General features: G+C 35.8%; 1 protein-coding gene across 1 annotated transcript in view; it reads left to right on the top strand.

Annotated features, from left to right (window-relative positions):
• The first annotated feature begins 840 nt into the window (after positions 1–840).
• LOC149803827 (protein lin-54 homolog) overlaps positions 841–18,397 on the top strand; it is a 113,547-nt gene continuing 95,990 nt past the window's right edge. The window contains exons 1-3 of the mRNA XM_089953645.1: positions 841–907; positions 6,121–6,968; positions 16,103–16,343. Of these exons, the coding sequence (XP_089809771.1) occupies positions 889–907; positions 6,121–6,968; positions 16,103–16,343 (1,108 nt within the window). The 5' untranslated portion in view covers positions 841–888. The remainder of the gene's footprint in view (positions 908–6,120; positions 6,969–16,102; positions 16,344–18,397) is intronic.

The following is an 18,397-nucleotide window of genomic DNA, read 5'->3' as shown; positions in this document are numbered from 1 at the left end:
GATTGTAATGGAAATTTCCATCTAAATGTAAACACAATTCATTTCTGGAATCTTCTCGAGTCAGAATCAAGGCTGTATCTAGCATTCATAATATCTAGAATTCATAATCAAGTAAACATATTTACCCCTTAGGACAATAGTCATGTAGGCCCAAATTCCTAACCTCAACTATGGACAAAGATCAATCACACAATACAAAAAAATATGCATAACATCAGGAAGACCTGTCATATATGAAAGCAACTTAAGTTTACATGATTCAATTTTTCCCACTCTGATCAAAATAATTTAATGCAAAAAGGAATAGCTTTCTTTTCAATAAATAGTAATGGCATTCACTGATATATCACTTTCAATATGTATTAATTTTCAAGATCTGATTCACATTTTCATAAAGAAAGAAAGAGCACTTCAAATTCTTGATGGATTACTAGTATCTGAGCATTCTATGATTGAAGAACTAAAGCAAAGGAAAATGTATATTACCTCAATTTTCAAATTAGCTTATTATATAATTTTGTTCAGATAAAGCCAGATCTGTTAACTTTTTTTTATTTCTGTGAAAAAAATAAGTGAATATTTCGGGTAAATGTTCGGGCAAAGTTTTAGTTGGCTTAACAGACTGATAGAGACGCAGTCTAGTTTTAGTACAGAACACAATAAATGTTATATTCTGATTAGCCAAGAAATGTCATCCCACGTAATTTATTTACATGATTATTATCAATGATGCTATATTTAATATAACAAAAATATTATAATTTACCCACTAAAATATATATTTTAATATTCCAAGTTGTGGAAGGCCGGATGTCTGGTTCGCAGAAAATTAGGCAGGACGCATTATGGGATGGTAATGGTGGGCGCGTGATTTTGAACAAATACAGAATGCCTGCTCAGGGAACAGGTAGATAACAAACGATCGAGAGATAATAAAGGAGTCTTATCACAAGATTTTATAGAACACTAAGTATTGTAAAGATATAGAAAATTTAAGACGATTTGGTGTGCAAGAACACTAATTATTTTGCCATTTTTCGGACGTAGTGAGACTGGGAAATTTGCCAGCACTTGACACGACGATAAAATTGTTGGAATTTATAAACACAGCAATTGGTAATCTTGACCAGAAATTAAGACGGAGAAGGGCAATAATTGGTTATAAGCACGTTCTGATTGATTTGTTTCTTCTTTCTTCGTTGTCTCTATTTTATATCGTCTTAAATAATTGCCGTGTGTAGTCGATTTAGCAGTTTAAATTTCCCTGCATTTCGGCAACCTAAATGGCGCGACATTCAAGATCTCACGGTGTAAACAAACATCAGTTTACGCCAACACACGCTAAAAACCTTTCGCAGGGGTTTTCTTTTGACTTTTAGGGATGAAAATATACTATGTGTCGTCAAAAATTTCGCAAGAGAGTGTGTAATTATCCGGAAGTGGAATGTGGAGTGGGGCTCTGAAGGGGAATTGGAAGTGCCCTTGAACTGGATGAAGTGTGTGTGTGTGTGTGTGTGTGTGTGTGTGTATATATATATATATATATATATATATATATATATATATATATATATATATATATATTTCATAAGTGCACTGAAGGTACTAGCAGCTTGATTGCTTTACAGCATCAAAATATTTATTGCAATTGACATGATCACTGAAAGATATGGGTATATGCTAAAGCTACACTCATCTCTGAAAGGGAGCAATTCTCTTCTTTGTTTATTAATGGTAACATCCAAAGAAAATTGTTTAACTGGGATGACTAAAATGGATTGGTTATTTTGCTTGTCCATGTGCATGAGTGGTCATATCCATGTGTGCCTAGCCTCCAGGTTGTTTTGCCTCCCTACCAATATTAAAAATAGGTTACAACTTATAATCTGGTGAATGAAATGACATTTTGTGCAGTTTTGTTTCCTTGATGCTTTTAATTTTTTAAATTGGATTTTTTTTTTAAACAAACAAACATGAAGTTAAGCGAATACTAAAAACAATAAATATTACTGAAAATTATTGTCTCTCAGTCATGATTAACCTGGGACGGTTACTGTGGTGTGTCCTTTGGCACTCCAGTTGCCTTGTCATAAAACAACTTTTGTTGCAATGCAGTAAAAGAAACACCAAACCTGATCAGTAAAATATTTCATTTCAATAAACACAGATTTTATTAGCAAAATACTAACTTTATTAAAAATTACAAAATAGTCTAGTTAAATGACTTCAATTTATATGCACTCGTTTGTCATTGCCGAGATATATAATTTAAATGTGTATACTATGGGAAAATATTTTGTGACTTTATAAACTTACCAGCAATCATATCGTCAAGTCTGCTGTAAAATTGCCCAACAGCGTAGTTTTGTTTGGTCATAAAATGTGTTAAAAAATAGATGAACACATCAAGTGTAAAAGAAATATATCCCCCTTCACAATCACTAGGAAATCCAAGTCCTTCCAATGAGGTATCTTTGAAGGACTAATATATCTGACTGAAGTTTACTGTGTTGAGTGGACCTTGAAGTAGAAAAAAAAATAGAAAGTTTCCTTGTTGGCTACACACTGTTAAACTGGCTTAAGAAAGGTTACTGGCCTCATAATCATGAAACTTTTGATCATTTTTATATGCAGATAATTTACATTAGAATTATAACCACTTCAGCTAAAATTTTTCAAGTGACTATTATTTTAATTATGTACAATTTCATATTTATCAAAAGACCCAAAGTGTAAATTAAAATGTTGAAGTCTAGAGTGGATATGTGACCATTTAAACTACTGCCCATTGCAGAGCCTTGGCATATTTTTAAATCTCAGTTTGATTGCTTTTTTTTAATAAACGACAACAGCTTTTTAAACATTTTTTCATTTTAATGCTTCCAAAATTGCTTTAATATCGCTCTATTATTGTCAGAGAAGCACACCAATATTTCTAACCAGCCTCTTTTTCTTTTTAAGAATAATTTATCATAATGAAAGTACTTGTCATGTCTGTGAGGTCTAGATGATATTTTGATGCATTATTCTGTTTTTTTAATTTGTGTGTTTGAATCCTTAAAAAATGTGGCATTCAGTAGGTAATACATTATTATCCTCATAGTTTTGATGATATCATATAAAAACAAGTGTTCTTTCTAAAAATTTTTTCTTTTTTTAGGCCTTTTAAACTTACTATAATTTTCAAAATATGGCTGGGAAGCATTGTTGCCTCAGTGTTGCACGTAGGGTGCAGTCTTGCTGGTTTCCTGCACTTTTTGTTCCATGTCCCACCCACCCCAAGTTGTCACAAAAATTGAACACAATATGACTGCAACTTTTCATTACTAGATGTCCACCCATGTCTCTTTAGGTGCTGGCAAAGTCCAAAGTGTAATAAAACTAAGAATATCTATATTAAACCAATGTATCTGGCAATGAAAGCCTTCAGAGTTTGTGATAGTCTGTTGAGTCGAAATGTAACATCTTTAACGACCGTTAGAGGAACATATTTTTGAGGTTAAAGTCCCCCTTCATCATGGAAGTTTTAATTATTTTGAGGTTGAAAACAAGTGACTCAATTTATGCAAATATTTAATTTGTCATTTAATTGATGACTTTTTAGTTTTGAATACTAAAGTAATTCAGAAAGAATAATTATTTAATATAACATATGATGGCAGATAATGAACGTAAACTAAATAAAGTTAAAGGAGAGATCAAAATCTGGAATGGAAATATACTTGGTGCATCTCTTAATTGTAAGCAGATTGTGTTTTCATGGGTTACTTGAGTAAATAATACCAAATTTTTGCAGTTAAATAAGTGTTAAAGGAAAATACAATAGCACAATGCAGACCACTAAGTTATGGTGGCAAAACTGTCAACACAACCAAGATTATCTCATTTTTATAGCACAATTAGTGCATTATGTTTTTGTTTAAAATAGATGGTGCCTTAATTTGGGTGATGTTTAAGAGAGTTTGGACTTTTCTATGCAGTGGTATTCAGGAGAATTGGCTTGCACTTTGGGTAAGGAAGAACCCTCGCACATTTAGGTACAGAAGCCCAAAGGTCAAGGTCACAGACAGAAGGAAAATGTGTTTTCACGAGGAAATTACACTATTTCTTCTATTTTGCAGATAACACAGCAGTGCCTTCCATATTTAAGTGAAAACATGAAATTGGTAGTAAGACATTCTTAAAGCTCTCTAAAGATGAAAAGACCATCAAGTTATTATCTGTGTCCATAATGTATAATAACTTATGTTGTGTATTGACAATTGTATTGTTATTTAGCATAGGTGTATTGTTTCATCCCTAGTAGAGAGGAAGCCTACTGTTTTGGGGTCAGATGATCAAATATCAGGGTCAGTGACTGAAGGAAGAAAAATAGTTTCTGCAAGAAAAGTTAGTTCCACATCACAGATCGGACCCAAGATTGTACGTTGCTTGCATAAAGAGTAGAAAAGAAGCCTATTGATTTTGGTGTAAAAATATTGAATGTTCATTGTGACTGAAAGAAGAAGAAAATTTTGTGGACAGATTTCAGTTAATATACAGGTACCTGCCCACTTCGGCATTTCAACACGTGCAAATTTTGCATTGATGCAATTTTATGTTTTTTAATTTAATTTTTAGTGGAGGCCAAAAATAAGGAAATTATTCAAGTGAAAATAAGAATTATTGTAAATGGCTATAATGAATGATATTAAAGTTGATTAAATTAAATATTTTTCAATGAAGGCAGTGAAAGCAAACATTTCTATTATAATTTCAAGCTATATGATCACTCTTGGAAATTCAGCTATTGCGTACGTTTGGGGATAGCTGTACATACCATAAAGCTGTACCGATTAATCGGCCGTACTCATAATCAGGCTGATTATTAGACCAATTTGTATAATTGATATTGGCAGAAATAATCGGTGCCAATGTAAACAAATTTCCAAAATATAAATTCAATCATGACATTTGACATGGCTTGAATTTTGAATCAGAATTAAATAGTGGAAATTAATGAATGAACTTTTGATTTGGGGGTTAATTGAAAGACTGTATATTCTTAAAAGTAAATACTTTTTAACACACTTGCTGTAAACTTCTGCTGATTGTCTGCTCACAACAAATTATCAATACCATACATGCACTCATCCCAATCACAGCAGCCAACCAGCCAATGAGGCCTCGTGTGGCTGTTTTAACTTCCAGCATACACATTACAGGGATGGTCCTGGCTTTTAAAAAGTTGTCACCCCAAAAAATCGCCAATCTCAATATTTTGTTGCCAGATTTAAAAAAATGTTGCCAGAATAAGTAGTGAATATTTTTCCAAGACTATTAATGTAATAGGCAGTGTAAATTGAAAAGGATGGGATAGTTATTACTTTATTGACAACAAGCAATATAGCCAAAATATTACAAAATAAATCATTACATGACTGTTTTGCACTACTTCGGTGGTCTTTGCATTGTGCTTCACCGTTAGTGCATAGGGCTAACGTTTGTCACCTGAAATAAATGCATTATCAAATGTAAAATATCTACTTTCCAACAGTCTTTCTTTTTTTAATAGAAACATCAGGTATTAAACAAATCTATATTATGTATATTATTTTCCAAATAATAGTTTTGTAAGAAACTTTTTTAGATAATGGCATTTTAATCCTAAAACCCTATGATCATACTTTGCAATGTAAGATAAGTGACGTATAATGTGACTGTTGATTTCACGCATTCAGGAATTAAATGCACCCCCCCCCCCCTTTTTTTATGGCTAGCTTCACAAAGTACATCTCTGTCAACCAGGAATTCACATGCTTTGTTAGAGAATTGCTTGGTTTCTTGAAGTAATCGGTATCTGCAATTTTAATAATCGGCTATACGCGGTATCGGCATAATCGGTACAGCTTTAACCACGACGTGTAGTTCATGGTACTGTTGCTTCTTGGATGGAATTTGCTTTCCTTTATAATTATGCACAGGAAAACAAATCTGGAAATTATTTCATTATAGATAAAACATAAACTTCATTTTAACTAAAATTCTGTTAGCTAGAGAATTCATTGTTTAGATGCATATAAGCTTCATTTGCCTGCATTTGGAAGGTAATGCTATCTTTATGACTAATTTATTTTTCAGGCATTAACAAAGATGAGAAAGTTCACGTTGTAGCTGTTGATAGCTTGACAGGAGAGATTGGAACAGAATTGACCTCTTTAACTGAAGATAGCAACTTCAGTCAGTGTGATGATTTAAATTCACAGAGTTCGTTTTCCTCTTCACAAACAAATGTGTCAGATGGTTCTTTAAAAAATGGTGAGGAAAAAAGTGAAAGTGGAGGGACTTTGGCAGTTGTTAGTGGAAGTTCATCCGGAAGTTCTTTTTCAGATGTAGTCCATGGATTGTCAGGTCGAAGAGCTACAGTAACAACTCTGTCAACAAACTCAAGTGAAACACTGAGTGATAATCGTAAATCACAAAAAAGACCTCTACCAAAGAGTGCTAATACTAGTCCTGTTGTGACAAAAGTCATAATTACAAAAAATCCTGCTACCAGTCAACCCCAGGCCATTCCAATACAGCTTGGGCAGTATGGTGGACAAACTGTTACCATAGCACCAGGAGCGTCTGGGACTAACATCGTTCCACAGGTTCATGGTCAGGCAGCTACACCTACAAAAACAATTACAATATCTCAACATGGTATTGTGTCTCCACTGAAACAGATTCAAATGGCAACTTTAACACAATCAGGCTCACCTTCTAAACTTCCGATTAGAAAATTGCCCATTTCACCTGCAAAAACACCTACAAAAGTGACTATGATTCCAGTTTCCATAGGGAAATCTCCACAGAAGATAGCTCCAGCTTCAATTCTGGGAAATAATGTAATACAGACTATTGTCACAAGTGGGGGGATTGGCAACAAGCAAACAACAATCACCATGTCCCCATCAAAAGTCATTAAACCTGGGACGGTACACTTGGTATGTTATGATGTTCAAGTCTTTTCTTTTAAAAATTTTGCACATCTTTTTAGTCACTTTGAATTTTTTTGTGTTGGTTTTAGTGGCACTTTAGACAATATTGTGTTATCATGCAGAGGGAATTGGAGTTATGTGCTTTTTCCAGGGACATGTGCAGGGAGTCAACCATGATCATCCAGGGTGGGTATTGAACCAGTTCCCCATGGATTATTAGTATATTGCTCTACCAGCTGATTTACCTTTGCTCGGGGTCATTTAGTAGAAATGTTTGAATACTTAACTTTGCTTGTTGTTGAATTGAAATGGTCATACTCGCCAATGTTGCAAATTGCAAATTTTTTTTGACTGTTAAAAATTGTATATACAGTCTTGGGTTTGGAGTTCAGAAATTCAAAGGCATCATGACAGGAAAAGCAGCAAACTTGGATATAAAATTGCACTGGAATCTATTGTTACATAAACAAATCCTTTGTTCATAGTGACAAACCACCCTAACATGGCGTTGTTATTTTCATAATCTGCTTATGCTGATGTATGGTTTTAGTACTCTGTGCTGTAATATAACCCAAATAGTCACGTTACCTGACTAGCTATAATTGACCACCTCTGAAAACAGGAATTGAATGACTACAATCTACCTGACGATGACAGTTTTTTTCCTTCTTGAAAAATGTACCAGGAAAAATAGTTTTGCTGAAACTTCAAAGAAAACTGATTACCTTTGAAGCATCACTTGTTCTGTTATTTGATTTTGGTGCAGCAATAAGAAACGGTGCCTTGAATAATACATGAACCTTCATCAAAGCAAGCTGAAGACCTTTGAAAATTGGCAGCAAACTTAAATAAAAGCATTGTTTCATTTTTCATAGTGATTGGAACATATTGTGCCGTTAATGTTTCCTGTTTGCAACAAAAAGTTCATGCTTATGATCGCTACCAGTGGTGGTTTAAAACCCAACTTAAAGTTCCAGTATTTTGAAACAATATATATCTGCCGTAGAGTGAAATGAAGGTTTGACATCTCACAAGAATGTTAAACTTTTTAATTTGTTCACACGTTTCCATTTCCCTGTGAACAGCCTCATCCCCTTGGTAGCCTCAGCATCGTGGTAGTTGTCTCTGGCTGATCAAAATCCAGGCCAATTTAAGTACATGTACATGTGGCATATAAACAGCTATACAGCCATGTGCTGCTATGATAATAAATATCACAGTGAATTGTTTCGGGAAATGTGTTCATTGACAATAGGATATAGATCAAACAAGGACCACCGTTTATTTATATATACATTTTAGTTGTGTTTTCTAACGGGATTTGATCATTAGTGATACATGGATTTTCTAACATGATCGAATACTCGAATTCATGGATTTTTCATATGCATGTATATTATTTAACACGTGGAGTGTACTACACAAATGTAAGTTGTTAATAGACAAGTGTATTTCAGACTAGTTGTTTTCATTTAATCGAAATTTCCCCAAAAATTCTCAGTCTAAATCCTAGTCACTGACAACAGGTCATCTCTGAGCATTAAAAATTTCACTTGTATATGAAATTTCAATTTATTTTCAGGCCTCCCCTTACTTATCTAATCATCAGCTTATGTCGATAATATTACCTTGGTCCTGAGGATGTCGAGATAGATTGTACTATATATGAAAATGGCGACATTTTTTAAAAATTGGCTACAAAATATTCACATTGGCAAATTCTTTGGTGACATCTTTTTTAAAGCCAGCGCCATTCCTGATACTGTTGGTTAAGTACTGAAAAATTTCCTCATATAATAGACGGCTTAGGGCTAGAAATATAATGCCAAGCACTCACATAATGTATGTACTCATAAGTTGAGTCAAATTGCAAACAATAAAGATCCTCACCTGAGGTATCATAATGCACTTGCAGATTAGGGTCTATGTTGTTTTTTTCTACTGATTACTCCTAACAAACTGCACAGATCCAGATTTGCTGGCACATTATGTGATGGCAGATCTGGGTCTGTGCAGTTTGCAGTTGTACTCATCTTATAAGTGACTATATACTGTCCCATTCAGCAGCACTCATTCCTTAAATAGAAAAATTGGGGCCATTTAGAAAAATCAGGTTGCAAATATCCTTTACTGTTTGTTATTTATTCAAGAAAATTCAAACATATTAATAGCCTTTCCTGCAACAAACCATCCATAACAGGTTTTGAACGCTTCATAGTAAAGATTATTTTGGACTTTGAGTCGGCAGTTTTTCTCACTGTACATTACTTTTGAAATAAATGAATAAGTGTGGTTGTTAAGATTTCATCTTGTCTTCTTTACAGTTACTATCATCCATCATGAAATTTCAGTTGATGCCCAAGCTAAGAAAAACCCCAAGACTTTTTTGGTGTGCACTGAAATTTATTGTCTTGTGCTTTTTTGGCAAGGAGTGCAGTCTTTTCAGTAAAATGTCTTGTAGTGAGCTTAATTTGGTTAATCAAAATTGAAATGTTACGATCTTTCATTTTTTGTTGTTGTCTTTTTTTATGCATCCTAAGGATGCCGTGGAAACATCTTTCCTGCACCAAAGATGAAAAAATAAGGGCCAGTGGTGTAGCCTTAAATGAACACTGAATTAGGATGAAATCATACTTGGTTTTCTCACTGTAATGTAATTTCTCACTCATCTGGGGAATTCCCATCATTTTTCAAAACTGCCATTGTAAAGCCTCTGCTGAAGAAACCAACACTAGACCATAACGATTTAAAGAACTACCGTCCAGTTTCTAATCTCCCATTCATATAAAAAATCTTAGAAAAGGTTGTTCTATCCCAGCTTGTATCTCATCTAAATTCAAACTGTCTTTATGCAATGTACAATCTGCATATCGCCCTTGCCACAGTACTGAAACTACTCTTCTAAAAGTAGTTAATGACATTTTCTCTGCGTTGGATAACGGAAAGATTACAGTCCTCACCCTCCTTGATTTGTCTGCAGCATTTGACACAATAGACCATGATATATTACTTCACTGTCTCCAGCATGTATTTGGCATTCATGATACAGCCTTACTGTGGTTCAAGTCCTACTTGGTCAACAGGACACAAATTGTATCTGCAAATGGAATACACTCCAGCCCAGTTGATCTATGTTGTGGTGTTCCACAGGGGTCTGTTCTTGGACCTGTTCTCTTCATTCTGTACACTCATTCGCTCTCAAGTGTTCTTGATCATCATCCAGTGTCTCACCAATTGCACGCTGATGACACCCAAATATACAAATCTAGCCACCCAACTGAAGCTGATGCTACCATCCAAGGTGTAGAGAGGTGCATTTCTGATGTGAAATCATGGATGACTTGTAACAAACTGCAGATGAATGATGATAAAACTGAGGCCACCAACATTAAATTCACACAGTCAGTCCGAAACCTAGGTGTTACTCTGGACAGTACTCTCACATTGCACCAACATGTCATGAACATAAGCAAGGCTGCATATCTTGAGTTGAGACGCATCAGCTCAATTCACAAATATCTTTCAGTTGATGCCACTAAAACACTTGTGTGTTCATTAGTACTTTCAAGACTGGACTATTGTAACTCAATTCTGTCTGGTTTATCTCAATATCTGCTCCAGAAACTTCAAAAAGTTCAAAACACAGCTGCTTGGATCATACTTAGAGTACCACGATCAGAGCACACCTCCCCGCTGCTCTGTACCCTGCACTGGCTATCCATTGGATCCAGAATCAAACACAAAATTTGTTCTCTATGTTTAGTTTCACTGTCGGACTCTAGTCCAACATACCTATCCGACCTCACCCATGTGTACACACCAGCAAGATACTTATGCTCATCTTCTGACAATCGTATACTCATTATTCCCACTATGAAAACAAAATCATTTGGACAGCAATATTTTGCACACCAGGGCCCAGCAACGTGGAATGAATTGCCCACTGAACCTAGACACAAAGACACAGTGATCACATTCAGGAGTGCTCTCAAAACTCACTTATTTCAACTGCAAGAACAAACTTAAAGACCTAATAATGTTTCCTACCTTAAATATTCTTTTTTTTTAAAAAAAATTTCTTTCATGTTTTCTAATTTCATGGTGTTTGTTTTTGTAATCATATCATTATATGTTTTTTATCTTATAGGTGTTGTCTAATGTTGTAAAGCGCTTAGAGCTTCTAAAGATTAGGCGCTATACAAAGTCCTCATTATTATTATTATTATTATTATTATTAATGCTGTCTGGATTAGCTATAACAGTGTCCTGTTAGGCAGGGTCATCTTAAGCTGGCATAAATTAGACATACTCTAAAAGTCGATTGTGTATTCAGCCACATTTTTCAAGACCCTACATTATACATTTCATGTAAAAATGAAACTCCATCATAAAACCACTTGTATTACAGCCAATTTTATACAGTCCTAAAGGCGACTTTTGTCTTTAGTTTTCATCAGCAGAACTGTTAATAATGAGTACTTATAACAATCAGAATTACAAAAAAAAAACCATATTCAGGGCTCAGAATTAATGCTATTTCCACCATCCTGTGTTTAGTGATTTTGCAGACAGATCAGTAAAACCCAGCCATCACTAATCTATTGGAACAGTGAAAATTACCATCAGTCACTGTCATACCAGTTAATAGGTAGTTGTGTGTCAACATTTCCTTTAATGGTTAATTGATCTAATGTGTTAATTGAGTACATACTAACATCCTGCACTTGAAGAGGTACAACAGTTGTTTGTGGTGCAGATGGACAGGTGTTAAATCACTCATCCATGCTTTTAAGTAATTTACTGTGGTTATTGTAAAAGCAGTCATCACGCACATGGACCTAGCTGGGTGTACCGCCCTTGAGCAGTGGTTTGAAAAATGCAGTACCCAGTTTCATGAAATTTATAACCATATCCCAGTTGTATCATAGACCGTGTTATGTTGTTGTTGTTATGGGCTTAATGCCATTTTTCAGCCCATGATCGACTTTACATGACAGGCATTATAACTGGTGGAGGAAGAACCTGGGTAAACCCCGGTAAGAACCACCGACCCATATGAAGCTACTGGCAAGCTTTATCAGATACCCACAATGGATGAACTTACTTTTACAGATGTAGGATGACAGTGATTGGTAAAGGCAGGCGCTTTAGACCATTTGGCCACCTGGGGCCCCAAGGACTGTGCTATCGTAAAGTGCTTCAAAGAGAGGAATCAGTTTACACCTCTCCCTTGATTACCTTCACACTGTGGGGTCCAAAAACACACACATTGGAAATAATTGTTAATACAGCATATTTTCTGATAAACTTGTTTCCTTTTCTGGATAAATTACTTTTATTTGCAAGATGACCATCCTTTGTAGATCATTAACATTATTCCAAATGGTTTCAACAACCATAATGTGTATGCAAAAGCATTGTGTATTATGCCACTGCTTTTTGTTGTTGATTTACAACCAAACAAGATACCTTTTTAAAAAAATTGTTGTATTAGTAAAATACTGATGCCGCGAATTGATTGCAAGTAATGTGAAACTTCTTTTCATTCTTGAGGAAATCTCTGCAAACTCTGAAACTCTCTTCTTCACAATGAACCATATCTGCAAAACCGCTTTTTATTTCACCAAGTGCTTACTTCACTTGGTTGCTTTGCTATCTTTGATTACATTTATGAATGAGTAGGCAAGTAGATTAATTTTGTTAGGTACACATTAATATATATATGACAGTGTTCAGTTGATCAATGATTTTGATTCTTATGTTGGTTCAACAATCGAGCTTGGACCACTAAGCAATGAGAAAGATTTTGTTCTCAAGTTTTGTCCTGAATGTCTGGTGGAAAAGCTTGTGAAAGAAAAAACGATTATGCCAAGAAAATGGGGGACCAAAAGCAAGACCTGAAATGGTATGAAATCAACATCACAGAGATGTTGGAATATACATCGTCCTTTATGTGTGGATAATGACTGTTTTGAGAGGTACCACTCTCAACTTTGTAATTAGAGTGTGGATTTCATTCATGTTTTTATATGTACATATGTAAATATAGGATTTATTTTGTGGGATTCAAAACTGTTTACATGACTGGGATTTCTTGTATGATGTGATGCAGGAGTATGTAAAGTGGAAATAGATGAATAACAGACTATACAAGGTAAGCTGGGTTTTTTCTCTCACTGAAATCCAGCAAAAACTAGTGAAATAATGAATACAAATGTAACCATGTTTTTATTGTCAGTTTCTGTAGTCAGCCTTGATGATGCTTTAGTATTCAGCCTAGCAACCAGCCTCAGTAGTCTCAGTAACTGATATGATAGCACTCAGCAGTAGTGAAACTGCACAACAGCTAGCTAAAGGGTTAACATCATTTTTGCCCCACAAATAAGGAATAATCCCAGCTATAAGCTCATGACTCAAAAGTAGATGACTTGAGATTTCAGTTTTGATTCCTGAGATTTTCATTTTGTTTTTTGAGATTTTGGTGTTGAGGGTCACATGGCTCTTCCATTTTATAAATCTATTCTCTCTGCTTGGAAGTGTAGAACCTCCTCCATTGGGCAGCTTTGGAGGTGATAACTCTACAAACAAGATGAATATTCTGGAAGAGAGCTTGTGCAAACAGGGGCAAGTAGTCCTTATGGAATGGTATCCACACCAGTCAGCAGCAGAGACACTTTTTCATCTTTGGCCATTGGTGAACTTGTTTGTAGTAAGGCTGAACAAGTTCCCTCTTTGTCTTGTGCCAAATCATAGGGCATGGATGTTGGACACCTTTAGTCTGAAGTGGGATCAACTGTATGCCTGTTTCTTCCTACCTTTCAAAGTAATTTATCAGGTTTTTCAGTCTGGACTTCCAAAATCACAGCTCATCCTGTTAGCTCCTCTTTAGCCTCAGTGATTGTTGATCACCTTGACCTGATAAATGATGGCTTCTGGGAATTACCAGAGGAGGGATCTGCTGTCATGGCTACTCATGCACAGCTCTCCTCAAATTTTTCACCTTTATACCTGGTTTATGTCATTCATAAATGACTTGTTTGCCAGGACCAGCTTTTGAACAAGGTTGCCAAAATGCATCACTTAGCTGGGAGGCAATTGACTTCCAAGGAGTACCATGCCAAGTGCAGAATTTTCTGAAATTGGTGCAAAATTGGTGCAGTAGAATATGCATTGACCGTTTCTGTCCATTTGTAATTGCAGCTGCAGATTTTCTCCTTTTCAGAGGGAAAGATAGCTCATTATCCACCGTTATGGGCCATATAGCAATCCTCATCTTCAGTACAGTTAAGTTTTCTGTGTGCGCTATAAAGTCTGACCCATATCTTTGAAAATTGACCAGATGTGTTGAAATCCAGAGACTGTTGTCTTATTGTTTTGAAGAAAAAAAGGTGTTTCCTAATGCACTGGTTTTAAAATTAATTTTTTTTAAAAACACAGACACATATATAATGGATTAGTATATATAATGTACTCATTGATTCAACTACTGGATTTATCTGGTTCAGTTAGATGCAAAAATGAATTTCAGGAATTATTTTTTTATGGGGGGAGAGTGTTAGGTCGGCACCAGCAACCTTCGCTGGCATTGTTCATGTAGAAATCATGTTACATCTGTGCTGCAGATAATCAAGATGGACTCCTTTGCTCATTTAGATGTTTCTGTCTTAAACAAAAGAGAAAAAAAAAGGGTCATAACTGTATTTATGTCTCTCTCAAAGATACCCCTGGTAGTTCTGGAGTCACCGTCTTGAGATAGATTATTTTCCCTATTACTAGAGCTTATCAGTGTCGCATTGAGAGAAGTCTTCCTTTCATGAATAGCAAAGCTACGGCAATTATTGCATCTTACGCAACAGCCTTTTGAGTCGTTCTTCAGATGTTATAATGATAGCCACCTTATATCTCACTTAACTTTCTCACTGTTTCATCTTTGATCAATATTGTCTCTTTTATTCTTTGGGCCCAAAGATGTCAGCCCAATTAGTTGTCAAGTCATCTTCCATTCTGCAGTATAGCACCCTACTAACAGTAAGTTCACTTTGACAGCTTGTGTTAGGTATTCATTACACCATTGTGCTGACAAATTCAACATGGTAGTAATTGCTGCTATTTAAATGCATTGGGAGGAGTGAACTAGTTTTAATTTACGAAATAGCTCTGATGTTATTGTAATTTTGGTCCATATCAGAGAAGGATGGTGTTTACATGTAGATCAGGGGTGCACAGCCCCCAGCCAATGGGTCAGTTCCGGCCAGCAAACATGTTCTGTCTGGCCCTCGGGGCAAATTAAAACAACACAGAAATCTGGCCTATGAGCAGTAATTATATGAAAGAAATTAGTGTTTGCCGCCTTCGAGTGGTCTTAGAAAATGCAATCTGGCTCTTGCCTGAAAAAGGTTGTGCACCCCTGATGTACGTAGTTGAAAGTGGACAGATGTAACAGACTGAGATCAAGTTGTTTTTTATTCTCCACTCAAGTTACTAATTGGACTAGGGAATAATCTCTTCACTGGGAATTAGTGCCAGGAAAAGATAATGCAGTGAAATAATAGCAAGTTAGTATTACATGACTATAATTAGTTTACCTCAAAGAACAACATTTTGTTTTTTTTGTAGTTGTTTTGTTCATTACATTTTCCCACATTCAGTTATTATTTATCACTGTCAACTATGAAGCTGATAACATGGAACAGTGCAACCAGTCTAGCTAAACCCCCTTTGGCCTGTCAAATGCTCATAGATCTAAAGTGGGCAACCATTAACATGATGGGCAAAGAAATGTACTAAATTTGCACCAACAATTTTAAAACTGCGCCATACAGATGCAGCTGTAATTATTTGAAATGGGCCATTGATGATTTGCGCCTTTAGCACACAAACATAGCCGAGATGAAGCTATGTACATTGTGATAAACTAAGTAATGCTTAGCTAAAATTTATACCCGGGTGGATTTTTTTGTTTTACGAATAGACCATTACATTCGGTGGGGGTAAATTGTGCAGTTATAAATGTAGTCCTGTTTTTAAGGATGTTCAGTTCATAAGCATTATGGTGATTCTTATAGCATTTATAGCCTTATAAGGGCAGACCAATGTAGATTCAAAGTTAAAGTTACAATTATGGTTTTATAATGGAGCAGGTACAGCAGAAGTCTAATGCCACCATGCAGCCTGCCCAGACTATTGTAATTAACCAGAACAAGCAAATCATGGTGAAGAGCAACCAGGGGGCAGTGAAGCAGGTGACGTTTCCCAGTAATGTACAGCAGGTTCAGGTTCCTGGAAGCAAGTTCCCTTACATCCGACTGGTTACCCCTCAGACCATCCCCACACAGGCCACTTCCTCATCCCCAGCCCAAGGGACAACAACAGTGACACAGGGTAAGAACACCCAGATGATAATTAGATCTGGTCTGATTGAGACAATTCTTTTAGCACAAAATAAGGCACATGTGAACAGGTAGTGGACTCCAAAAAATTGTTCCCTGAAAACACTGCATGGGTTACTTAAAAAAAATGCCAAGATGGACATGGTACAGTATTATAGAGGCATGAAATCAAACTGCATGTAAATTCTTTTGTTTATTGTCCCTAAAAGCAATACAGAAGAGGGGAGGTAATTGATGAATGATCAGCAGGCATTATATCTTTACTTTGTTTATTTATTTTCTCTGTACAGGCTGTATAATTCAAACAATTATGTTGCAACCAAACTTGCAGTGTGGGTTAATCCAGTGTTTCCCTTTACGCACATTTGTGTGTCAGGGGCGCACGCTGGAGAAAATTGACACACATTTTGTTGCCATGCGTTTTTTTTGACACAAAGGATTTTCATAATGTGTCAGGATTTATTTAATACTCAATGCATTGGATGATGGATGGCATCGTATATACTTCGATCATAGGCATTGACTGGTTCCCCGCTTTGTTTGCTCCCTGTCTTGCGCTACTCTGTTAGTATAGCAGAGTGCACCGCAGGGAACATATGAAACAATGAACCAGACTGGCATATGCAATGTTATGATTGAGTAGCTTCCCCCTATCTCGCGAGCTCTCACGATTTCCATTGAGCTCAGCAAGATGTAGTCCAGGTGTTTAACCTCAATGCTTGCTGCACGAGAAAGTTCCAACACTGCTAGTTTATCTTAATTGCGTCTCCCAAGCATGAAGGTATAGGACTTCATCTGATTGCCATAATCACTAATTTTATCAGCCAAACTTGCATTAATGTTTGCAGGGTATGATAGCAGCATACACAGCATTAATTGTCTTCAAGAATATTTGAATAACCCAATATTGTAATTTGCATTCACAGTGAATATATTTATTAATGATTTTTATATGCAAAATATTGGATATAATACACTTGTTTGTTATTGTGGACAGTATTCTAGTGTGTGTGTGATTTGGATTTTTAATGTGTGTGTGTGTGATTTTTTTCTGCCAAATTGGAGTGATTTTTTCACCTTTAGGGACTTTGTCCTTTTAAGATCACTTCACATCATGCTTTCCTTGACCTTTCTAAGGTCATTACTAGTTAGCAAGACTTTTACTATTTTCGATTGCTCCATTTGAAACAAAGTTGGTTTTAGTGAGTTATTAACATGCTGCATTGCTAATTTATGCTTTGTTTCTCCCTTCTTGTGCAATTTCAATAAAATGGTCAACTTAGTACTTGAAAAGCATAATCTATAACTTACGAACGCAACACTGATGCTTTCATTTTGTTCGTTAGTAATGGTATATATATTTAAATTAGGAAGTTAATGGTCGAGTTGTCTAAAGCACTCACTGTTACGAATCACCACCACCTCACCTTTGTCTGTCTGGGTTCGAGTCTCGGGGTTTGGCCAATGTGGGAACTTGTGCAAAGACAATAATCCCTGGAGTTTTATTCAAGGATGTTTCCTTTTCAAAAAGCAAACAGGAAGTTGAGATGCCTCATTGACTTGAGTCACCTCAACAAGTGCATTGCACCTCCATCATTCAAGATAGAGAATGCAAGTTCAGTCTTTCTCTCAATTCAATGGGATGAGTACCAAGATTATAGATTACTTTGTTACCCTTTTCCGATTAATGTCATCTATGATGACAGCAGTGTACCTGGACAACATTCAGGAACAAAATCTCTCTCTTTTAGATCATACATGCTTTCTAGTGAATTGGGAAAAGTCAGACCTCCGTCCATTCCATTTGTCTATCTGGATATGGATTTTTAACCAATCAGAATATGTTGCGACTTCCTCATGTTCACGTAGTCAGAATCACATAGCTGCCAACCCTCATGAATTGGCGTGAATTTCACGACTTTTTCAATGATTCACAGATTCACACCACAAGCCAAAAATTCATGAGTTCTCCAATTCTCAATTATTTTAAATCTTTAATAAAATAACCGATTTCCCGTTAAGTGCTAGTCGTGATATTTGCAGTTG

Source organism: Sinohyriopsis cumingii, chromosome 3, assembly GCF_028554795.1.
Source record: "Sinohyriopsis cumingii isolate HCF-2022 chromosome 3, ASM2855479v2, whole genome shotgun sequence".
NCBI classification, from domain to species: domain Eukaryota; kingdom Metazoa; phylum Mollusca; class Bivalvia; order Unionida; family Unionidae; genus Sinohyriopsis; species Sinohyriopsis cumingii.
Note: the sequence above shows the minus strand (reverse complement) of the source record. Positions and strands in the feature narration are given on the sequence as shown.